This window comes from Cnephaeus nilssonii, assembly GCF_951640355.1.
Source record: "Cnephaeus nilssonii genome assembly, chromosome: 10".
Taxonomy (NCBI): Eukaryota; Metazoa; Chordata; class Mammalia; order Chiroptera; family Vespertilionidae; genus Cnephaeus; species Cnephaeus nilssonii.
In genome coordinates this window covers 50,595,567-50,621,247 of record NC_137081.1, presented here as the reverse complement: position 1 = coordinate 50,621,247, position 25,681 = coordinate 50,595,567, and the positions used below count along the sequence as shown (strand labels likewise).

At 35.5% G+C, this 25,681-nt stretch overlaps 1 protein-coding gene across 9 annotated transcripts in view; it reads left to right on the top strand.

Moving 5' to 3' along the window:
- SCN2A (sodium voltage-gated channel alpha subunit 2) overlaps positions 1 to 23,123 on the top strand; it is a gene marked incomplete at both ends in the record, with an annotated part of 91,940 nt that extends 68,817 nt beyond the window's left edge. For all 9 annotated transcript variants that reach the window (XM_079782437.1, XM_079782436.1, XM_079782439.1 and 6 more), the window contains 7 exons: positions 4,538 to 4,660; positions 6,921 to 7,202; positions 8,478 to 8,531; positions 11,071 to 11,212; positions 11,574 to 11,671; positions 15,265 to 15,535; positions 21,922 to 23,123. In XM_079782437.1, coding sequence (XP_079638563.1) covers positions 4,538 to 4,660; positions 6,921 to 7,202; positions 8,478 to 8,531; positions 11,071 to 11,212; positions 11,574 to 11,671; positions 15,265 to 15,535; positions 21,922 to 23,123 — 2,172 coding nt within the window. The remainder of the gene's footprint in view (positions 1 to 4,537; positions 4,661 to 6,920; positions 7,203 to 8,477; positions 8,532 to 11,070; positions 11,213 to 11,573; positions 11,672 to 15,264; positions 15,536 to 21,921) is intronic.
- Positions 23,124 to 25,681: the final 2,558 nt, after the last annotated feature.

Here is a 25,681-nt window from a genome sequence, read left to right as displayed (position 1 = left end):
TTTGCTTTTTTCACTATCACATTTAATACAATAAGTGTATTTAAGTTATTCACATCTTTGATATTAGCATCTTTGTTATCACCAGAGACTGTTGAGAAGTGCTTGTCCCAAAGATGGTTTACTAATTACAAAGAAATGTGAAAGTCCAAATAGCAAGAGACACTTCTTGATTTATATGATGGTTGAAAGAGATTTGCTATAATCTCTTTCAACTCATTTATGGATAATAAAGAACATTATAAAATTGAACAAAAAGATAGATACAGAGACAGTAAAGCATCAAACAGACTGTCAAATTACAGGGGGAAGGTTAGGGAGAGATGGGGGAGATAAGAGATCAATCAAAGGACTTGTATGCATGCATATAAGCATAACCAATGGACGCAAAACTATGGGGGGTGAGGGCATTTATGGGAGTGGGGGGGCAATGGTAAAATATGTACACATATAATACCTTAATAAAAAAAATTGGAAAGAAAAAAATAAATAAATAAAAAATAAAAAAACTAATTATTTAAAGGTTTATTAAACTGCATTGGTGTTGAAAATAAAGTAAGATGGAGAACCAGAGTATAAGAGGCTTTAAAACATTGAACATGAGGTTACTCATGATTTCTGAGTGAGAAGTTTGAGGAAGAACTCATCTTTTATTCACAAATGTGAGATCGTACTGAACAAAAAAGTTTTAAATCGTGTTTATTTCATTTTGGAGATTTACTTCTTAAATGCCTTTCAAATTATTAATTCATTCAGAATGGAGAGAAAGGAATTTAAAAGCTTTTTGTCTAGACAAGTCTAGGGGATATGTTCATAGCAGCACAATTTACAATTGCTAAGATCTGGAAATAGCCCAAGTGCCCATCCGTAGATGAGTGGATAAAAAAACCTGTGATACATTTGTACCATGGAATACTATGCAGCAGTGAAAAAGAAGGTTCTCTTACCTTTTGAGACCTCATGGAGGGACCTGGAGAGTATCATGCTAAGTGAAATAAGTCAGTCAGAAAAAGACAAGTATCACATGATGGTACTCACATGTGGAATCTAAGTAACAAAATAAGCTGATGTGGATCCAGAGACATAGAAGCATGGAACAGAGTGCGGAATCTCAGAGGGAAGGCAGGGGAGGGTGGCTGGGTAGGGGATAATCAGCCAAAGACCTTGTATGCATATATGCATGGCCCATGCACACAGGCAATAGGGTGCTAAAGGCCTGGGCTGGAGGGCGGGGGGCTAGAGGGCGTCAATGGGGAGGAAAGGGGACATATGTAATACTTTCAATAATAAAGGATTATAATAAAAATAAAGTCTAGGGGAGCTGGTGAGCACAAGGAATGAGGATGTGGGGAAGGGAACAGATTGATGATCACCATCAACATAGAGGAAGAAAACAGAATTTTCAGGAAAGCACAATGTGTTTAATAGTGCATTGTGAAGATAATATTCTATTAATTTTAATAATTTCTTGGCAATTAAGGATATATATTGATATATAAAATTTAAATATCATGTTAGCAAAAGAGAAAAATAGACACTTTCTTGAAGAAAATTATTTTTTACAGTTTCAAGTAAAAAAATAATTTTTAATCCACTATGACCTTTCTAATCACTGAACACAAGAAAAAATTATGTAAGAGACAAAGAGAGTTCTTTGCATTTAGCAGAGAAAAAAAAAAAATATATATATATATGTATTTTTCCTAATCTGCCTGAAGCAAATCTACTATTAAATATACCATATAAAATTACATACAAAATCACATAAAAATTTTTCTGGCAATAAAATGACAATAAATAATATTTAAAATCCATATGTTTAGACATTACAAAAAATGAAAAATATATACCAAAACTATACCATTCTTTTATTTGTATAATGAGTTTATAGATGACACTTTTTCTTTTCCTTATTATCTTTATATGGTTAAGATACTTGATAAATGTATAATAAAACATCTTATATTTAACATACTATCCTATATAATAAAAGCCCAAAGACTGAAATAGCGAAACAACCAGAACGACCAGAGACCAGAACAACCACAGCCCCTTGCCCTGGCTGGCCTCACCCCCCAGCAAGCAGTTAGGGGCAATTAGGCAGGCAGGCGAGTGGTTAAGGGCGATCAGGCAGAGGCGGTTAGGGGCAATCTGACAGACAGGTGAGTGGTTAGGGGAGATCAGGTAGGCTGGTGAACAGTTAGGGGTGATCAAGCATGCAGGCAGAGTGGTTAGGGGCAATCAGACAGGCAGGTTAGCAGTTAGGAGCCAGCAGTCCCAGATTGAGAGAAGGATGTCTGACTGTCAGTCTAGGCCTGATCCACAGGGATCCCTGTAAGATCAGGCCTAAACCGGCAGTTGGACATCCCCTGAAAGGTCCCGGATTGTGAGAGGGTGCAGGCCAGGCTGAGGGATCCCCCTCCCCCTCCCCGTGCACAAACCATGGCTCGTGAGCCACATGTGGCTCGCAAGCTGCAGTTTGCCGACAACTGAACTAGAAGATGACATGTTTATTGTCCATTCACTTCACTGAGGGAGAAGGAAAGTCTTGAGGGCAGTGCAGTGTGAGCTAGAGTTTAAGTGAGGAGAATGTCAGCAGGTACAGATGAGGGGAGGGGCAACAAGATGCTCAGACACTGATGCCTGCCCACAGGGCCTGTTCAAGAAACAAGCAGTGCTGGAGGGTAAGCACAGTGCTACAGAGTGAGGGAAAGCGTTCTGCAAATGGATAATAAAATAGGAAAGGTAAGTTGGAGAAGAGTTTGGAGAACTTGAGATGCCATCCAAGGAGATTTAGACCTATCTATAGTAATAAAAGGGTAATATGCTAATTAGACCGGGAGTCCTTCTGGACAAAGCCATGGTGGTGGGGCTGATGCAGAGGTGGTTAGGGGCAATCAGTCCAGGAGGGGAGGGCAGTTGGGAGTGAGCAGGCTGGCAGGCAGAGTGGTTAGGGGCAATCAGGCAGGCAGGCAGGTGAGCTGTTAGGAGCCAGCAGTCCTGATTGCAAGGGATATCCCAGATTGGAGAGGGTGCAGGCTGGGCTGAGGGAGACCTCCCCCCATGCACGAATTTCATGCACCAGGCCACTAGTGATTTAATAAAGTGGAAGCCACTGAAGATTGTCTATGGAAAGTAACAAGGAAAGCTCACTCTTTAAGAGGTATAACTGATGGATGGAATAAAATGGGGATTATTTAGAGCCCAAAGACAATTTGGAACATAATGTTTAAATTATCTGTGAGGAGGAGACTAACAAAGCTGAGAAGTTTAGATTTTAGGAAAAATATATAGCACACTTAAATAATATTTTATAGCTCAATTTTATTCCAAATTTAGAAGTTTTGCTATTTTAGATTACATGTGCAAAATAAGTTTGAATGTCATTTTATTGTAAAAATGTTTTTTTCACTTACTAGTATTTTTCTTAAAAAATATATTTTTCAAATATCTATTAGTGCCGTAGTCTTAAAACTCTATTATACATCTATTTTTATTTATCTACTTTTGAAATTCAGGTGCACTTTGGGAGAATATATATATATATATATATATATATATATATATATATATATTAGCTTACATAATTTTAATGCGTTTCCTGTGTATTTTCAATGGAAGTCAGATATGTCTGTGTCACCTGTGACAGCCCTTACCTTTTTTGTCAGCTGAGACTTTAAAACTATACCAACTACATTAGTCATTTGTACACATGATTAAAGAAAACATTGTTTTGGCAATTTCTAATTACTTATACTAAAATCTAAGCTTTTATAAATTAACTAGAAGCCCGATGCACAAAATTTGTGCAACGGGCTCGGCCCTCGCAGCCTTGGGGGCTTGCCTTGGGGTTCGCAGCTCTGGCTTCATCAAGAAGGTTTTCCGGAAGGATGTCTGGAAGGTCTTTCGGCTGTCTGGTCTAATTAGCATATTACGGTTTTATTATTATAGATTTGAGCTAATTAATGCCTTTACACCCTCACACTAAAATTTACATAAAGACAAAGCCACTGTGTAGAGGCCAAGATCATTCTGAATGAGTTTATGTTCCGATTCACCAGTGTTTTGCAGTTACTTGTGTACTTGTACCAAGTTTTAATTTTCCTTTCAGGTCTGCTAAATAGCATGAGAAATGATAAAGTTTTTCAGCTACATAGATGGAGATTGCATATCTGTGCCATTATTTTTCTTGCTTTACACTTAATTTACAAAAATGTTCGTGTCAAGATTCTTGGAAAGAGAACCTGCATAGTTTCTTCTTTTTCGTAAGTTTATGATAGTGGTTCTAAAAGTGTGGCTCAGCGATCTCTATCATTAGATTCACCTGGAAATGTTAGGAAACGCAGATTATCAGGCCACCCCAAACCTATTGAATCAGACTCTGCCAGGACCTTTCTGTTTAAACAAGCCCTCCAGGTGATTTTGATACTCAGTGACGTTTCAGAACTACTTGTTTATTGCATAGAGCAAGGTTGAACTGTTGAACTGTGTAAGCATTTTTGTCTGGAAATAAGAAGATTGTGTTGCTTTTTCTGTATAGGTCTCCTTGGTTAGCTTGACTGCAAATGCCTTGGGTTACTCAGAGCTTGGTGCCATCAAATCCCTCAGGACACTAAGAGCTCTGAGGCCATTGAGAGCCTTATCCCGCTTTGAAGGAATGAGGGTAAGACCAAATGCTTTAGAATTTTTTGAAATTATAAGCAAGAACAGACAGACATTTTGTACCTTAGAAATGACACATCCATGGAAAGTTTGTGTCTTCTACATTCATACTGACATAACCAGTCAATCAATAATATTTGTCATTGCTGGGGACACTCACAGACTATAACGCCTAAGTGCTTGTTCCTTACTAGATTTTTTCACTCTGTGGGAAATCTCTATTTTTGTTGTGGAGGCTTTTGATATGAGTCAAGATAAATGATGTTTATTCCATTTATAAATGTTCAGGAAATCCCACTCACTGTAATTTAAACAAATCATTTCCCATCATTTCTTCATTGCTCCCTGTAACTGATGTGTTTTGAGCCATTCAAAGTCCAGATCTGGCCTCTTAGATTTGAAACACAGGCTGAGATGGCTGAAAAGTAGGTCAACTGTGGAAATCTAGCACTCATTTAGAAAGGTGGTACAAAGAACAGGAAGGAATTTGTGCTTATCATTTGTCATTCTGGGGCACAAAACCTGAGACCACATGCCCTCAGCACCGAGGAAATGATGCTGTGTCATAGTGGATTTCGTTATTTAAAAAGGAACTTTTAAAAATGATTTTTTTGTGATATTTGAAAATACTTGGGACTTTCTATGAATATTTCAAACACAACATTGTTTGGATGATAAGGGTAGATATGTGTGTCTGTGTGTTTGTGCACATACAGTTGCATGGAAACTAATTACTAGCCTCTAAATTCTTTTCACTTTAACAATTTAAATTGCTGTGGGTTTTTTAAAATATATTTTTTATTGATTTCAGAGAGAAAAGGAGAGGGAGCGAGAGATAGAAACATCAATGATGAGAGCAAATCATTGATCAGCTGCCTCCTGCATGTCCCCTACTGGGAATTTAGCCCACAATCCGAGCATGTGCCCTGACCAGGAATCAAACCATGACCTCCTGGTTCATAGGTCAGTGCTCAATCACTGAGCCACGCTGGCCAGGCAGAATTGCTGTTTTTACAGTAGTAGTTTTTCTTCTAAAAAAACAATCAAACTTTCAGTACTAGAATAATTTTCCTATTTTTAATCAAATTTGCCTATGTATGCACCTAAATCCTTAATACTTCCATCGATTTAACTGTATTGGAAAGCACATGTGTTGTTTTTTGCTACCCAGCTTTTTAAAAAAATATATAATTGTATTAACCAATATCTTCTCACATTTGCATAGTAGAGCATTTCCTATGGTGAACTTAAAAATTAAGTGTCGTCCGGCCGGCGTGGTTCACTGGTTGAGCGTCCACCTATGAACCAGGAGTTCATGCTTCAATTCCTGGTCAGGTCACATGCCCAGGTTGCAGGCTCCATCCCCAGTCAGGGGCTTGCAGGAGGCAGCTGATCAATGATTCTCTATCATTGATGTTTCTATCTCTCCCTCTCCTTTCCTCTCTGAAATCAATAAAAAAATAAAAATAAAAAAATTAAGTGTCAAGACAAGGTACCTCTGAATCATGAGAGTTGAAATTCTCATAGTAACTTAACACTGTAATAGGTTCTTTAAAACTTACTTTCATTTATTTTTTAAAGGAATTCCACAAAGGAGGATCCTTAGGGCCAGAAAAATTACATAACTTGTTCAAAGGTGCATAGCTAATTTGTGATACAAACTAGAATACAGATCTCCTGACTTCCAAACTCTTTCTCCTCCTCACATGTTCAATCTCCATGCTTCGCTCTCTCTGCTCCAGTTTTTCTATGTAGGGTGACCCTGTACTACATTGTTTGGGACAGTCCCGCCTTATACTTGCTTTCTCAGAATAGTTATCATTAGTATTCCCTTTCACCCTGGAAACTGACCCTCAAGTGTTCTCTTTTACTCTCAGATTTTGGATATTAAATGTTATGGTTGGCATGATTTTTAAAAATCGTGACATTCACATGATTATATTGCTTCTGTAGGCATGTCATTATTTGTACTCATAATTATTTTTTGCATTTATGATTAGTCCCATCCTTTGGTGATATGCATATCGCCTTACCACTTGGCAAAACATTCTACAACATAAAATATATTTTATACTATTCTGAAGTATAATTAAACATTTTAGTTGGAGCTACTAGAGACTAGTTTCTGCCTAGTATGTAACTTTAAGAACATATATATTTTCTCTCATTTGACTGTTGTTCTTTTTATAGTGTTTAAAGATAGGTAACCATAAGTAAATATTTGTTATTGACTTTTCACCTATTTTTCCTTCTCATGTCAGGTTGTTGTCAATGCTCTTTTAGGAGCCATTCCATCCATAATGAATGTGCTTCTGGTTTGTCTGATCTTTTGGCTAATATTCAGTATCATGGGAGTGAATCTCTTTGCTGGCAAGTTTTATCATTGTATTAACTACACCACTGGAGAAATCTTTGATGTAAGTGTGGTCAACAACTACAGCGAATGTAAAGCCCTCATAGAGAGCAATCAAACTGCTCGGTGGAAAAATGTGAAAGTAAACTTTGATAATGTAGGACTTGGATATCTTTCTCTGCTTCAAGTAGTAAGTAACCACTTTATTACTCTCTGCGATGTATTATTAAAGTGAATGTTTTTTTTTTTTTTCTGTATTCATCAATACGTACTTCTTCAGGTCCATCTGTATAGATTCTTCCTCAAAAATTACTGAACTCTCTATCTTCACTATGTTGAAAGTGGACTGCTCTGCAAAGTTTATCATCTCCCAGGCTATGCATTAGACCCCAGTAACAGTTCTTTGTTACTAAGATTTCTTTGTGGGTTCCCATTGTTTTCCCCATCCCAACTCTGCGAAAGTAGAGGCACAGGCCCTAGGGTGGGGTTGGGGTGGTAGATTTCTGTCCTCTTTCTCAAGTACCTGAGAAGATAGATACAAGTGCTCACCCACCCACGCTTCACCACCACCCTAGCCAAAACTCCCCACCTTTACATCCTTCATACAGACTGCTACCTCATTCCCATGTTCCTGCCTGCTGCTTGAACACTTTCAGAGAGGAGAATTACTCTCTTGCAAATGAAAACCTTCCTACCAACTCTATTATGTCACTATCAACTCATAGCAATTAGTGCAACTTTTCAAACGACCACCCTAAATTATGTCCACATGCTCCATGAGATGACCTGCCCACACAATTCCCAACACTATATGAATATTAGAGGGAAGACCCTGTGGCACTAAAAACTGAAAAAAAATGTACAAGACTTGTTTTTAGGATTACCGTGTCCACACAAAAAAGCAAATATTTGAAAGAGTAAATTGCAATTGAATATAAAGTTTGTTTCAGATTAAGAAACTCCTTCTTATAGAATAGTGCCTCAAAATAGTATATTCAACAATATGGAGGAGATTTTTCAGGAACAAACCATCATGATTCATATTAGTGATAATACCTGTTAGAACAGAAAACATAGGGAAAAAAGCATTAAGATCAAACAATTCACCATACTTTTCAACTTGTTTGATGCTAATACTACATACATAAAATTATCTCATCAAATTTCATGTTAGGAACATCAGATACAAAGGTTGTTGATAATTGCTTTTATAATAGCATGTTGTTATAATCTATCAGTGTTTAATTAAAGATGTTAAAGATATGTATATATTATGGAAGAATATAAAGTGGAAGTATTTCCAAAGCATATATTATAAAACTTTGCCCAAAGAGTTTATATATTAAGTCCAAATCATTATATATACCTGGTTTACATTAATCTTGGTCAATCAATCTAATATTTAATTTCTTTTTTAAAATTATAATTTGGGGGGAAGAAATTAAATGATGTGATTTTTTTACAGGCCACATTTAAGGGATGGATGGATATCATGTATGCAGCTGTTGATTCACGAAACGTAAGTCTACTTAGAGGGAAAATTGCTTAATTTGATCCAGTGAGTAATTTCACAGTGTTGTATTTTAGTGATACTGTCAATAAAATAAAATTGTGGTCAATTTATAGAACACATCTATATTACAAAGATAGACTATTCACTTTTTCTTTTTTCTCACTGTGAATGTTTTAACATATTTTCTAGTGTCTAGCATGACACCTGGCACTTAAAAATTTGTTGACTGAATTTGAGATGAAACATTTTATTTTTGGCTCTGATAGTTATGGTCATTTGTGCATTAGGAGCCCTCATGGGCACTTTCTTCATCTATCTAGGTTTCCTTCAACTTTTATCTTTCTTGTAATATAAGGGATCTGGTTAATGGTGGGGAAAAACAAACAATACAAAACAAACAAAAAACTTAATAGCACTCCTCCCTGGGAACTAAGATATTTGTGGTAGAAGAATAGAGCTTTCATAGGTCACCTTATACACTTCAACACTTTTGAAATTTTTTGTACAATTTCCATTAATTTCATTAATTTGCTGATTTCATTAACATTGAGGGAAGAAATCACATTAAAATAAAAAAGATTGGTCTCTGGTATATCACCAGAACATGATAATTAAGCTTAAAATGTTATTTACCTAACACCAGCAACCAGACTTAACTCAAAAGAATTCCTGAGGGGTTTTTTGTTTGTTTGTTTGTTTGTTTTTGTGTGTGTGTGTGTTTTTTTTTTTTTTGTGTGTGTGTGTGTGTGTGTGTGTGTGTGTGTGTTTGTTTTATTCCACCTTACTAATAAAGAGAGCACAAGAGCTAAAATCCCTGCATTGTATCTCTGTAAGTGCTATGCCAAGGACTTTCTGACATTTTATCATTTAATCCTAAATAATAACCTTATCATGTAGTTTGACATTCAACTCTATTTTATCATGGAAGCAAAGAGGATTAACGCACTAAGTGGTAGAATATGTTTTTGAACTTTTGACCACAATGGGCTTATAACTGCATTCTACAGTAATTTTCTACTTATTTGATTACTTCATTTAAAGTTCTATCTTTTTTTATCAATAACCTACATGACATGCAACTTACTTTCAGTTTCTATCTTAATCATTTAGCATACATTGTCTGCTACATAACTCTTTGACATTCAAGCACTTTACAAAAGATGGAATCTAATTGCCCCTTAAAAATATGAAAAGTTTCTCACTCTTACTTTCATTAATCCACAAAGAAATGTAAATTTAAACCAAAACGAGATATCACCTGCACACCTACCTGATTGGCATATTAAAAAGTTTGATAGTATTAAGTGTTGCCAAGGTTAAACAGCAATAATAACTCCTACACTTTGCTAATGGGGGAAAAAAGAGGATAAATATTCCTTTAAAACCTTAGGAATCATCACATCTACACTAATAAAAGAGAAACATGCAAATTGACCATACCTCTGCTATGCCCACAAGCCACGCCCACCAGCCAATCAGGAGCGAGTATGCAAACTAACCCAACCAAGATTTATTGTACTTAATGAAAAAACATTTAAAAATGCCATTTTGTATTACTTTCTACTACACACACACACAAATGAAATAAAAGTATTATCAAAATATGTATTTTTATAATATTTATGATATTTCCTGTTTTATTCTATTTCATTAGGGGGGAAAAATAATGTTGGCCATTACCCTCTAAAGTGATTTCATGACATGTTAGGCCATTACCTGCATCCATTATCTCCTGTGACTGGTTAACTTAGTTGGTTAGAACAATATTCTGTGAGACCTAAACTATAGATTACAGCCAAAGGACAAACGAACTATCACACCTTTTATTGATCGAAAGTGTGCTGGACAAGAGAATTCATCATGCAGAATCTGTGCCTAAGGCCTACTTAATAAGATGAATCAATAGACTCATATTCAGAATGAGATCCTTCTGATATACATACCTATCATAAGAAATGTGTAAGAGAAATCATACCTTTATTTTTAGCTATTATATTACTACTAGAGGCCCGATGCACGAAAATTCATGCAAGAGTAGGCCTTCCTTCCCCTGACTGCTGGCACCGGCTTCCCTCTGGCACCCGGTACCTGGGCTGGCTTTCCTCCAGCCCTGTCTTCATCATGAAGAACGTCTGGAATGACATCAGGAAGACATCTGGTCTAATTAGCATATTACCCTTTTATTATTATAGATTCACCAAGCCCTGTTTAAGTACACTTCATATATTACTACTATATTTAACCTTCCAACTACCATATGAGGTTTAGGCTTTATTATTTCCATTTTACAGATGAGGAAACTGAGTCAGAGTAAATTTTAAAGGTTTTAACATAACATCTATTCTTTTGGAGGAGGAAACCCTCACTTTGCATGCCCTCTTGGGGTATTTGCTTATAAAATACATTCATAATCTAACTAGTTATTGGGTGAAATTAATTTTATTCCCAGTTATTGAGACATGCTTTGAGAATTGAAAACTGACATGATGTCCTTTTTATGAAACAAGTATTAGGTCTAACAGCTGTCATTCTTTATATTTTGTAGGTAGAATTACAACCCAAGTATGAAGACAATCTGTACATGTACCTTTATTTTGTCATCTTTATTATTTTTGGTTCATTCTTTACTCTGAATCTTTTTATTGGTGTCATCATAGATAATTTCAACCAACAGAAAAAGAAGATAAGTATACTAAAACTTTATCTTTGCTCTAATATGTGAAATTAACATGTCATATTGTTTCCTTTTGGCTCCAAAATGCAGCCACCAAAAAGAAAAAAATGTAAAATCCATAAACTATTTTGAGAGACTTATTTAGCTATAAGATGGCTTACAAAACATGTATTGTATTTCCAGTATAGAAATCTGACTGATCAATATGGCATAACTTATATATTGACTATATGCATCTTTATAAATATAGATATTAATGAGCAACATTAGAATAGAATGTGAAGCCAATTTTCACACAGCTACTGAGGTAGATTATATAGCTAGCAAAGAACATGATTTTAAACAAGTTTTGCTTTCATTTCTTTACTTTGGAGGTCAAGACATTTTTATGACAGAAGAACAGAAGAAATACTATAATGCAATGAAAAAACTGGGTTCAAAGAAGCCACAAAAACCCATACCACGACCTGCTGTAAGAATAACACTTTCATCATCAGTAAAAGCTATGTTATGTCTCACTTTCACTGCTCAAATTGTTAGATACTAGTATTTTTTTTAATTTTTAAAAAAAGTTTTACCTTAGCAATGTGACTAGCTAGACCAAATAGCCTAAGTGTATGTATTTTATATATGCAATATGTATAAATATATTTTATATATAGACATGTAAAATATATATAAATAAAATGTCAGTTATATCATTGAGGAGCTTCTAATAATGTAGAGAGGAAAATATATCCATATATATATATATATATATATATATATATATATATATGGATATATATATATATATATAGTGTTGAAATATTGTATATGTTCAGTGTATAGTGGAAGCAGATTGGGATAATTGGTACATCTCAGATATGCCCCATTTTCTATCCAACTCTGTAGACTGGATGAAATCATTAATGAAACAAGTAACAGTGTAGTTGTTTTTTAATTTTATATTATTTCCTAGCATCTTGCCCCTCAATCAGATAACAGGATTCTTTTTATGACCAGTTGTGGCTATTCCAATTATATATTTGCCATTTGTTGCTGGTTCTGTTTGATTGTTGTTGGAAATTGTTGTCAGGAAAATTCTGGAATTTTTTCAGAACTCCTCCCCCAAGGTATACATAGTACAAGGCAATCCAGTGTTCTCCAGAAATCCATATTCTATGAATCAATTAATGACAATATAAAACTAGCTATGCCCATGTTCAGTTTGTAAGTTGGCCAAAAGATCAGAAAAAATAGATAGTGTTATTGAATAAAACATAAGGAATGTACAGTTTGAGCCTAGTTTTTGAGAAATAATACAGTTTGAATGGATGCAAAGAAAAGCAGAGTACATTCACTGTATGAGAAAATGTGTAGTCCAAGCCATGAAAATAAATATTTCCGTTGATAATAGTGACATTTTATTTAGAGGGTAGTAATTACAGGGTTTTCTGGGTTAAATGAATGAAGATAACCACTATGAGTCTGAAGAAATTTATCTTAATTAAGCAATACAAATGCAATATAGTTAAAAGAACAGAATGCTAATGTGGAAAAAAAAAGATTTTAGAGACTGGTTTAAGAAGATGTTAGAGACAAAATAACAGATGAGTCCATAATATGGGGTCAAGCCAAATAGGACTGAAACATGAGAGATATAGTATGAGCTAATAAGGAAACTCAATGGGATGAGGCAGCTATAAAGTCTAGGAAAAGAAGGAAGATATGTAGACAATGAAAAACTTAAAACAGTTGATTTTTGTGAAATAATTGGTTCCAATAACCAATGAAAGGAAATGTATTATAAATGCATTTGGAAATTCAGATATAGTTCCTATGGGACGTCAGACTGAGGTAAGGATTTTAGACTTGTCAGACAGAATTCAATTAAGCTCTGAAGCATAGATTCATTTTTGAAAGATAATTAGAATAGACCAAAAAAAAGTGCTGAGCAGGAAGCCTTGGGCACTTCCCTATTAGAGGAAGAAGTAAATCAAAGAAGGAAGAGATTGATTAGTAAGGCAGTATATAGAGAAAGGTATGATTGAGAAAAAAATTTCTTTTAAAAGACAGGCTGTTTAATTACATCAAATGACATAGATTTACATGGATAGGTGTAGGGATACATGGGAAAAGATAAGGGCATTTAGATATAATATTATTGGTGACAATTTGGCAAATTAGGAAATGATGTAGTAAAATCCATCTTATTCAGTCATTCATTAAGAATGTACTGTATGCCCTGGCCGGTGTGGCTCAGTTAGTTGAGCATTGTCCTGTGTACTGAATGGATGACAGCTCAATTTCCAGTCAGGGCACATGCCCAGGTTGTGGCTCACCCCCTGGTAAGGGGCTTGGCTCTCACATCAATGTTTATCTCTCTTTCCCTCTTCCTTACTCTCTCTCTAAAAATCAATTAAAAATATTTTATATAAAAAAAGAATATGCTATGTCAAGCATTTGAAATTTAGTGTTGAACAACACAGAGTCTATTTAGTGAAGCAAATTGTAATAAAAAAGTCACACTAATAGAAATATCCAAGAAAGAATACATACACCACTTGGCTGTGAGAACTGATAAGGGGGAGGGAGCTCATTAATAGGAAAGTTAGGGAAAGCTTTGCTGAAGTGATGCATGAGTTGAGGATTGAAGAAAAATGAGAAGGTATCAATAGGCAAAGTGGAAAGAGAAAAAGTCCTCCAGGAAAAGGAGAATGCATATGTGAAGGCCCTGAGGTAGGAAGGCCAGTGGGGCTGGAGTGCAGAGAGCGGGGAAATTTCTGAGAAAGCAGGAACTATCCTGGGAGCAACGGAGGAACAAAGGATTTTTTTATCGTTATCAAGGGCTAAGATGAAGTGATAGAACATAAATCTCTGGTGAACAAGGCCCCCAGGGTTATACCCCTTCCTCCAGCATATTCTACACCCTGGAATTTAAGTTGGAAACATCAATCAGTGACTGAGGATTGAAGTTTTACATAGAGGTGACCCATTAGGAAACTATATGGGCAGGGACTCTAAGATGCTTTTTATTGATCATGATAACATGAAAATAAAGACTAAGCTTCTGCTTTTAAGCACATCTGAGACCACTACACTCCAGGTGCTGTATCTGAGAGAAAAATGACTGTGTTCTGTCCTGACAGAGGCTCCAAACAAGTGGAAGAGAAACTTTAAGTTAACTAAGAGCAAATCATTGACAATATAATGTCATTCACATTATGACAAACGTGAGCACAAAGTTTTCTCAGAGCAGAGTGCTTAAAACTTAAAACTGAGTTAGAATTCACCAGAGAAGTCCGTTTTAGATAGAGGAGACAGATAAACAAGATAAAATGATATGATGGAACAGTGATAGGAAATATCAGGAAGGCAGAAATAAAGGGAACATAACCAGACCTGGGAAAGGAAACTGCAGCAACCAAGAAGAAGGAAGACCTCGGAACGGGAATTCGATGCATTCATTAAGTCCAATCCAGCAGGCCAGATATGTATTCAGAGAAAAGCATAAAATGTAACAACCAGGTGGTGAGGTCAGAACACCAGTAGAGAGAATCCAGACCTGTGAATATATGGAACCGGGAAACTATGAAGTGTACTAGTATAGGTAGCAGAATACCCGTCATTGAGAAGGTAGAGGACAGCTTAGCAGAATTATGTCATGGCCAATGCCTTCGAGTGCTTGATTCAGACAAAAAGCAGATACAGGCAAAAAAGAACAAAACATGGTCAAGTTAGCAGAATTGGTTTACAAGATGAGGACCTAATTTCATAAACAAGACATAAGTCCCATTAGTGCTTGGAAATAAGGTCCTAAATAAATTGGGCAAAGGTGGAATATCTGAATTGTGAACTATAATTTTTAAAGATAATTTTATTACAGAAGAGTTATGTCACAAAATCTTCACCCAGTTTTTCTTATTTTAACATCTTACATATCAAATTCTTCCTAATATAAAACAAACATGGTGTGTTTTTATAAAAAAGCTACATTTTCATATTGCTGTGTTAAAATCAGATAAGTTGAACTTGATTTTTCCCCCAGTTCCTAAATGAACTTTTACATATTCTTTGTTCCAGAACAAATTCCAAGGAATGGTCTTTGATTTTGTCACCAAACAAGTCTTTGATATCAGCATCATGATCCTCATCTGCCTGAACATGGTCACCATGATGGTGGAAACTGATGACCAGAGTCAAGAAATGACAAACATTCTGTACTGGATTAATCTGGTGTTTATCGTCCTGTTCACTGGAGAATGTGTGCTGAAACTAATCTCTCTTCGTTACTACTATTTCACCATTGGATGGAATATTTTTGATTTTGTGGTGGTCATTCTATCCATTGTAGGTAAGAAGAGGTACTTTTATTCAATTAAGAAAGTTATCAGTGAAAAGTTGTGTTCTAAAACTTTGATATTAGCTGAAGAATTATCACATATGGCCTTTATTATGTTTGGATACTTTCCGTCTACTCCTATTTTATTGAGTGTTTTGATCATAAATGGATGTTATGTCTTACCAAATGCTTTTTCTGTGTCTATTGATAAGATCATATGACTTCTATCCTTTATTGTTGTTGTTGTTAATGTGGTGAATTACATTGATTGATTTGCATCTGTTGAACCATTCTTGTGCCCCTGGAATGAACCCCACTTGATTGTGATGTATTATTTTTTGATGTACTGTTGTATTTGATTTGCTAATATTTTTAAAGGATTTTTGCATCTCTATTCATCAGAGATATTGGTCTGTATTTTTCTTTTTTTGTGTGTTATCTTTACCAGATTTTGGTATCAAGGTTTATTGGCCTTCTAAAAATATGTTAGGAAGTATTGCCTCTTCAATTTTTTGGAAGAGTTTGAGAGGAATAGGTTTTAAATCTTCTTTGAACCTTTGGTAGAATTCACTGGTGAAGCAATCTCATCCTGGACTTTTATTTTTGGGGAGTTTTTAAAAATATACATATTTTATTGATTTTTTAAAGAGAGGAAGGGGAGGGATAGAGAGTTAGAAACATCAATGAGAGAGAAACATCAATCAGCTGCCTCATTCATACCTCCTTCTGGGGATGTGCCTGCAACCAAGGTACATGCCCTTGACCAGAATCAAACCTGGGACCCTTCAGTCCACAGGCCGACGCTTTATCCACTGAGCCAAACCCGTTAGGGCTTTGGGAGGTTTTTGATAGTTGTTTCAATTTCTTCACTGCTGATTAGTCTATTTAGATTTTCCAAGTCCTCATGATTTAGTCTAGGAAAGTTACATATTTCTAGGAACTTATCCATTTCTTCTAGATTGTTGATTTTGGTGGCATGTAGTCTTTCATAATATTCTAGTATGGTTCTTTGTATATCTGTGATGTCTGTGATGACTTCTCTCATTTCTGATTTTGTTTATATGGGTCTTTTCCCTTTTTTCCTTAGTGAGTTTAGCCAGGGGTTTGTCAATTTTCTTAATCTTTTTAAAGAACTAACTCTGTTTTATTAATTGTTTTAAATCCTCACCCGTGTATATTTTTCCCATTGATTTTTAGAGAGAGTGGAAGAGAGAGGAAGAGACAGAGAGAAACACCGATGTGAGAGAGACACATCGATTGGTTGTCTCCCACATGCCACCAAAGTACATGCCCTTGACCAGTATTGAACCCGGGACCCTTCAGTCCACAGGCTGACGCACTATTCACTGAGCTATTAATAGGGCTATTAATTTTTTATGTAGTCTTTTTGTTCTCTATTTCATTCAATTCTGCTCTAATTTTTATTATTTACTTTCTTCTGATTTTGGGTTGTTTTTGTTCTTTTTCTAATTCTTTAAGATATGATGTTAGTTGTTAATTTGGGATTTCTCTTGTTTCTTGAGATAGGCCTGTAATGATATCAACTTCCCTCTTATTACTGCTTTCCCTGCATCTCAGACATTTTGATATGTTGTATTGTCATTTTCATTTATCTCTGTCTATCTTTTCATCTCATCTTTTATTTCCTCTTTGACCCAGTCATTTTTTTAGTAGTATGTTCTTTAATCTCCACATATTTGTGGACTTCTTTACTTCCTTTTTTGCAGTTGATTTCTAATTTCAAGGCATTGTGGTCGAGAATATGCTTGGTATAATTTCAATATTCTTGAATTTGTTGATGCTAGTTTTGTGACTCAACATATGGTCTATCCTTGAGAATGTTCCATGTGCACTGAAGAATGTATAATCTGATGTCCTGATATTTATTGATTTTCTGTTTGGTTGATCTGTCTAGAGCTGTCAATGGAGTAGTAAGGTCTCCAACTCTGATTGTGCTTTGATCTGTTTCTCCTTTTAGTTCTGTGAGTAGTTTCATTATATATTTCGGTACTCCCTGGTTGGGTGCATATATATTAAGAAGTGTTATGTTTTCTTGATGTAGTGTCCCCTTTATCATTATAAATTGTACATCTTTGTCTCTTGTTATCTTTGTTAAATCTATTTTGTCAGATATAAGTATGGTTATACCAGCTTTTCTGTGGATTCTGTTTGCTTGGAGAATCATTTTCCACCCTTTTACTTTGAATCTACCTTTGCCTTTGCAGCTTAGATGTGTCCCTTGTAGACAGCATATGGTTGTTTGTTTTTATTTGTTTGTTTGTTTGTTTTTTGATCCACTCTACTACTCTGAGCCTCTTTACTAGTGAATTCAGACCATTTACATTAAGGGTAATTATTTATGTATGAGGATTTCCTATAGCCATTTTATCTTTTGTTTTCTGGTAGCTCTGTGTCTCCATTCGTCCTTTTCCCTTATGTTTCTTTCTGATGTTTTTGTTTGGTGGTATTTCATACTTTTTCCCTCTGTTTCCTCTTTATTTAAGCTATGTGTCCTGGTTTAGGGATTTTTGTGTATGGTTTCAATTAAATTTATAAAAATAAACTATTAGAAACAATGAACAAATATAGTCAAGTTACAGGATACAAAATCAATGTGCCAAAATCCATCGCCTTCCTGTGTACTAACAAAACTTCAGAAAAATAAATGAGAGAAAAAAAAATGAAAACAATTCATTTTGCAATTGCAACCAAAAGAATAAAATACTTAGGAATAAACTTAAAAAGAATCTGAAAGACCTATATATTGAAAATTACAAAGCATTATTAAAATAGATTGAAAAAGACACAAGAAAATGGAAAATATCCCTTGTTCATGGATTGGAAGACTCAACATAGTTAAAATTGCCATATTATCCAAAGCAATATACATATTTAATGCAATCCCCATCAAAATCCCAATGTCATTTTTTAAAGAAATAGAAGGAGAAATCATCAAATTTGTATGGAACCATAAAAGAACCTCAATAGCCAAAGCAATCCAGAGAAAAAAGAACAAAGCTGGAAGTATCATGTACTTTAAATTATACTACAGAGCTACGATAATAAAAACAGCATGGTATTGGCAGAAAAACAGACACACATATAAATGGAATATAATAGAGAGCCAAGCTATAAAGCCATGCATATGGACAGATAATTTTCAACAAAGGAGCCAGAAACACACAGTGGAGTAAAGATAGTCTCTTCAACAAATGGTGGTGGGAAAGCTGGAAAGCCACATGCAAATGAATAAAACTGGATTACAGTTTGTCCCCATGTACAAAAATTAATTCAAAATGGATCAAAGACCTAAAAGTAAGACCCAAAAGAATAAGTTACATACAATAAGAGGAAAATATAGGTACCAAACTTATAGACATTGGTCGTAAAGAACATTTTATGAACTTGACCCCAAAGGTAAGGGAAGTAAAGGCAAAAATAAGTGAATGGGACTATATCAAACTAAAAAGCTTCTTCATAGCAAAAGAAACTGACAACAAAACAAAGAGGCAGCCAACGAGATGGGAGATGATATTTGCAAACAGTAGCTCCAACAAAGGTTTAATTTCCAAGATACATAAAGAACTCATAAAACTCAACACCAAACAAACAAACAACTCAATAAAAAAATGGGTAGAGGACCTGAAAATATACTGCATGGCAAATAGGTATATGAAAAGATGTTCAACCTCACTAGCAATTAGGGAGTTGCAAATCAAAACTACAATGAGATACGACCTCACACCTGTTACAGTGGCTATTCTCAATAAGACAAGCAATAACAAGTGTTGGAGAGGTTGTGGAAAAAAGGGAACCCTCATTCACTGCTGGTGGGAATGTAGACTGGTACAACCACTATGGAAAGCAGTCTGGCTGTTCCTCAAAAAATTAAGAATATCATAGCAGCACAATTTACAATAGTTAAGATTTGGAAACAGCCTAAGTGCCCATCAGCAGATGATTGGATTAAAAAACTGTGGTAGATCTAAACAATGGAATACTACGCTGCCGCTGCGGTAAAAAAGGAGTTCTTACCATTTGCAACAACATGGATGGAGCTGGAGAGCATTATGCTAAGTGAAATAAGCCAGGCAGAGAAAGATAAATATCACATGATCTCACTCATTTATGGAAAATAATGAACAACATAAACTGATGAACAAAAACAGATCCAGAGACAGAGAAACATCGATCAGAATGTCAAACCTAAGGGAAGGTAGGGGAGGGTGGGGGAAAGGGGGAGAGATCAACCAAAGGACTTGTATGCATGCATATAAGCCTAACCAATGGACACAGACAACAGGGGGGTAAGGGCATAAATGTGGGGGGGGTAATGGGGGAATAAGGACACATGTAATACCTTAATTAATTTTTTTTTAAATTAACAATAGAGCTACCATATGACCTAGCAATCCCTCTCCTGGGCATTACCCAAAAAACTTGAAATCATGTATTCGAGAAGATATACATACCCCTATGTTCATTGCAGCATTACTCACAGTGGCCAAATATGGAAACAACCAAAGTATCCCACCATAGAGGACTGGATAAAGAAGATGTGGAACATACACACAATGGAATACTACTTAGCCATAAGAAAGGATGAAATACTGCCATTGGATAGTCCTTGAGAACATTATTCTAAGTGAAATAAGTCAGTCAAAAAAAGCTAAGAATTATATGATTTCACTCATATGTGGGATATAAAACAAACTCATGAACACAAACAGCAGTGTGGTGGTTGCCAGAGGGAAGGGGGTGGGGGCAGAAAGGGATCCTAATATATGGTGACAGGAGAATATTTGGCTTTGAGTGGTGGATACATGCTGCAATATACAGATCTTGTAACAGAGAAATCCACACCTGAACCCTATATGATCATGTTGCCCAATGTCACCTCAATAAATTTAATAAAAATAAATAAATAAAACTTTGAAAGTGTTTTTTACAAATCTTTCTCGTTCATCCAGAAATCTCAAATAAAAATATAACAGTTGATTCTTCAGCTTATGATTTCTCTAATTGCATGCTGTATATGAAATGATGTGTAAAAACAGAATTTCTATTTTTCTGCTTTCATGTATCATCTTGTCTTATTTTAGATAGCCATACTGCTGTTACATTGACAAGTATGACTTTTAATAAATAATTCATACATGCATACACATATAAATCACTGGAAGTAGTCCATAAATAAGATATCCTTGATAATTGGAATAGTACACATGTGTGTTTATATACATATTCATATGCATATAAGCTTCTTATCTTTGAGTTTAGATAGTTTTCTGTGGTTTGTAATATTCTTCAGAAGTAGACATTGGTTCAAAAATTCAAAACAGATTCATTACCTTCAATACATATTAATTATTTATGTATGTGACATTAAATGAGATGCTAGAAGCAAAAACAAAAGATTTAAGACAAGATTCTGCCTATTTGAGGAATAAGAACATACACATACAGAGAAAAATAGCATTGCACTATTTACACTATTTATACACTTTCTCTGATAAAACAGAACTTTGAAAAAATGTCCTGTTTCATTTACTCCTCACAAAAGAGCTATGTGGTAGAAATATAATGATTAAAGGATAAGACTCAGGGGTCATTCAGACCTGGCCTGGGGCCACCCTGTTTCTACTACTTACCAGCTCTGTGACCAGTGGCAGCTTACTTCACCTCCCAAATCCCTCGTTTTCTAAAAAATATTTCTGTGAAGTGTTGTGAGGATTAAATGAGAGTATGTAAGTAAATACACTTAGCACTAAGCCTAGCACAAAAAAAGATTCAGTAAATTTTAAGTTTAACAACAACAACAATAACAACAAAACAATAACATGAGGGATTATAACCATTTAGTAATACATAAAATTGAGGGCCAGGATTCAGTCACAAGCATGTCTGTCTCCAAAGCTGGGATTCTCCCCTGTACACCATTTTACACCTCCCAAATAAAACGGGTCACAGCCATCTCAAAAGACTAAAGACTCTCATATTCCTGATCCAAAATCACATGCCTTGTCCATTATTTCTTATGCAAATACCAGAACTAGTATTTTAGAAATATAAATCCATTTCTATGCTTGGCTGCCCTATACTTTGTGGCATATTTAGACCTTCAGTGGTTGGGTATTTCTTTTGATAGATGGTTTTCTTAAACTAGGAAAAATGGCTATTAATACCTTCAGTTAGTAGAAAGGTGTTCATATTGTAACACTAAACATACCAGTTTTATTTTGCTGAACAAATATTGCAGATGGTTTGTGTGTATTAATGTATGTACCTAATTCTCATGTTCACATTTTATAAAACTAGTTTATCTTAGCAATGTAAATTTTTATTTGCTGCTGTTAAATATAACCCTATATTTGTTGTTGTCTCTTGGTTTTCCACAGGTATGTTTCTGGCTGAGCTGATAGAAAAATATTTTGTGTCCCCTACCCTGTTCCGAGTGATCCGTCTTGCCAGGATTGGCCGGATCCTACGTCTGATCAAAGGGGCAAAGGGGATCCGCACGCTGCTCTTTGCTCTGATGATGTCCCTCCCTGCGTTGTTCAACATCGGCCTCCTGCTCTTCCTGGTCATGTTCATCTACGCCATCTTTGGAATGTCCAACTTTGCCTATGTCAAGAGGGAAGTTGGAATTGATGACATGTTCAACTTTGAAACCTTTGGCAACAGCATGATCTGCCTGTTCCAGATTACCACCTCTGCTGGCTGGGACGGGTTGCTAGCACCTATTCTTAATAGTGGGCCTCCAGACTGTGACCCTGAAAAAGATCACCCTGGAAGCTCAGTTAAGGGAGACTGTGGGAACCCATCTGTTGGGATTTTCTTTTTCGTCAGTTACATCATCATATCATTTCTGGTTGTGGTGAACATGTACATCGCTGTCATCCTGGAGAACTTCAGTGTCGCTACTGAGGAAAGTGCAGAGCCCCTGAGTGAGGATGACTTTGAGATGTTCTACGAGGTCTGGGAGAAGTTTGACCCCGATGCCACCCAGTTTATAGAGTTCTCCAAGCTCTCCGATTTTGCAGCTGCCCTGGATCCTCCTCTCCTGGTAGCAAAACCAAACAAAGTCCAGCTCATTGCCATGGACCTGCCCATGGTGAGTGGGGACCGGATCCACTGCCTCGACATTTTATTTGCCTTTACAAAGCGTGTTTTGGGTGAGAGCGGAGAGATGGATGCCCTTCGAGTACAGATGGAAGAGCGGTTCATGGCATCGAACCCATCCAAAGTCTCCTATGAACCCATCACCACCACTTTGAAACGCAAACAAGAGGAGGTGTCTGCTACCATTATCCAGAGGGCTTATCGATGCTACCTCTTGAAGCAAAAAGTTAAAAAGGTCTCAGCTATATATAAGAAAGACAAAGAAGGTCACGGAACACCTATCAAAGAAGATATCAAAGAAGATATCCTTATTGATAAACTAAATGAGAATTCAACCCCAGAGAAAACCGATGTGACACCTTCTACCACATCTCCACCTTCCTATGATAGTGTGACCAAACCGGAAAAAGAAAAATTTGAAAAAGACAAATCAGAAAAGGAAGACAAAGGGAAAGATATCAGGGAAAGTAAAAAGTAAAAAGTAAAAAAGAAACAATACTTCTTTTGTGATCAATTGTTTACAGCCTGTGATGGTGATGTATTAGTGTCAACAAGACTCCCACAGGAGGTCTATGCCAAACTGACTGTTTTTACAAATGTATACTTAAGGTCAGTGCCTCTAACAAGACAGGGACCTCTGGTCAGCCAACTGGGACTCAACAAACCAGAAAATCAGCATTGACAGGAGGTTTCTGTTTTCACAACCAGCTGACACTGCTGAAGAGCAGAGATGTAATGGCTACTCAGACTATAGGAACCAATTTAAAGGGGGGAGGGAGGTTAAATTTTTATGTAAATTCAACACGCAACACTTGATAACAGTAATGGTCACCACTGTTTATGTTTAACTGCCGCACCTGCCATATTTCTACAAAATGTACGCTGTGAATTTATTGCTTTTTTTTTTCTTTTGGTTTTAATTCACAGGTTGTTTACTATTATATGTGACTATTTTTGTAAATGGGTTTATGTTTGGGGAGAGGGATTAAAGGTAGGAAATCTTTACATTTCTCTATTGTATAATGATATATTTTAAATGAAGGCATGCTGCACTTCTCATTCACACATGAAAAAAATCATATCACAAAAGGAAAGAGTTTACTTCTTGTTTCAGGATGTTTTTAGATTTTTGAGGTGCTTAAATAGCTATTCATGTTTTTAAGGTGTCTCATCCAGAAAAATTTTAATGTGCCTGTAAATGTTCCATAGAATTCACAAGCATTAAAGAACTGTTTTATTTTTACATAATTCATTATATGTACATGTATATATGTATATATGTATATGTGTGTGTATATACATATAGGTGTATATACACACACCATTACATAGTCATTCAGAATCCCGGCAGCATGACTATAACATTTTTGATAAGTGCCCTTTGGCATAAAATAAAACTATTCTATCAGTCCTTTCTAAGAACCTGAATTGACCAAAAAGCATCCCCCACCACCACTTTATAAAGTTGATTCTGCTTTTTTCCTGCAGTATTGTTTAGCCATTTTCTGCTCTTGGTAAGGTTAACAGTGTATATGTCAATTTAAAAAAAATAAAAGTCTGCTTTGTAAATAGTAATTTTACCCAGTGGTGCATGTTTGAGCAAACAAAAATGATGACTTAAGCACAGTATTTATTGCATCAAATATGTACCACAGTAAGTATAGTTTGCCAGCTTTCAACAGGTAATATGATGTCATTGGTTCCATTATAGTTTGAAGCTGTCACTGCTGCATGTTTATCTTGCCTATGCTGCTGTATCTTACTCCTTCCACTGTTCAGAAGTCTAATATGGGAAGCCATACGCCAGTGGTAAAGTGAAACCAGTTGTTCTACCAAGACCTCATTCTTCATGTCATGAAGCAATAGGCAGCAGCAAAGAAGAGCTTCTTGCTTTTTATTCTTCCAATCTCCATTGAACACACTATGGTTAAAAAGCCCAACTGAGCAAACATGTTGCAAGCCGCTTAAATCTGTTGAAAATATATGGTTAGAGTTTTCTAAGAAAATATAAATACTGTAAAAAGTTCATTTGATTTTATTTTCAGCTTTTTGTACATAAAATGAGAAATTAAGAGTATCTTCAGGTTGATGTCACAGTCACTATTGTTAGTTTCTGTTCCTAGCACTTTTAAATTAAGGCACTTCACAAAATAAAAAAACAAAGACTAAGATGCAGTGTAGATTTCTGCTTTTTTATTAGTACTGTAAACTTTGCACATAATTCAATGTGAGACAAATATCAGACTAAGTCCAACATTTATTTGCTTTCCAAGTAATGCCTTATCATCGAAAGGCTTAAGGAAAGATCAGTTGATATGTGTGGCATTGCTTGATCAGATGTTTCCACCTAGTCTTCATATTGAGTAAATCATCAGTCTTTTCTAGTGTTTGTTTATACAGATAGATCTTATTCTCATTGGCCCACATGGCGTTATAACTGTATCAGGTATGATATGAGATCCAAGCTTTTTCCCCCCCACAGAATCAGATAGTGAAATTATATTACCAGTTCTAGCAAAACATTTTGTGTTTCTTTCACAAACAACATTAAATGTAGATTCTTTATACTAAAGCTATTGACTTGTAGTGTGTTGGTGAAATGCATGCAGGAAAATGCTATTACCATAAAGAACGGTAAACCACATTACAATCAAGCCAAAAGAATAAAGGTTTTGCTTTTGTTTTTGTATTTGTAATTGTTCTGTCTTTGTTTCTATCTTTGAAATGACATTAAAAGGTAAATTTCTATCATGTAAAAATGATCAATCAGAAAAAAATTAATGTAAAGAATACACATGAAATATAATAATTCATCTTTAATTTTTTTCATGGAATGGAAATTAATTAAGAAGAGTGTACTGGATATCTAGTTTTAATATAGGCCAAAAGCCTAGATATGGTATTGGTTAGTGGAAAGTTATAAAAATTAATAAAAATTGACTAACATTTTAAGTGGTGCATCCTTTCTCCTTCCCTCTACATACTATTTTGTTTTGTTTTCCTCTTTTTCATTTTAGTTTCTTCCCTATGTATTCT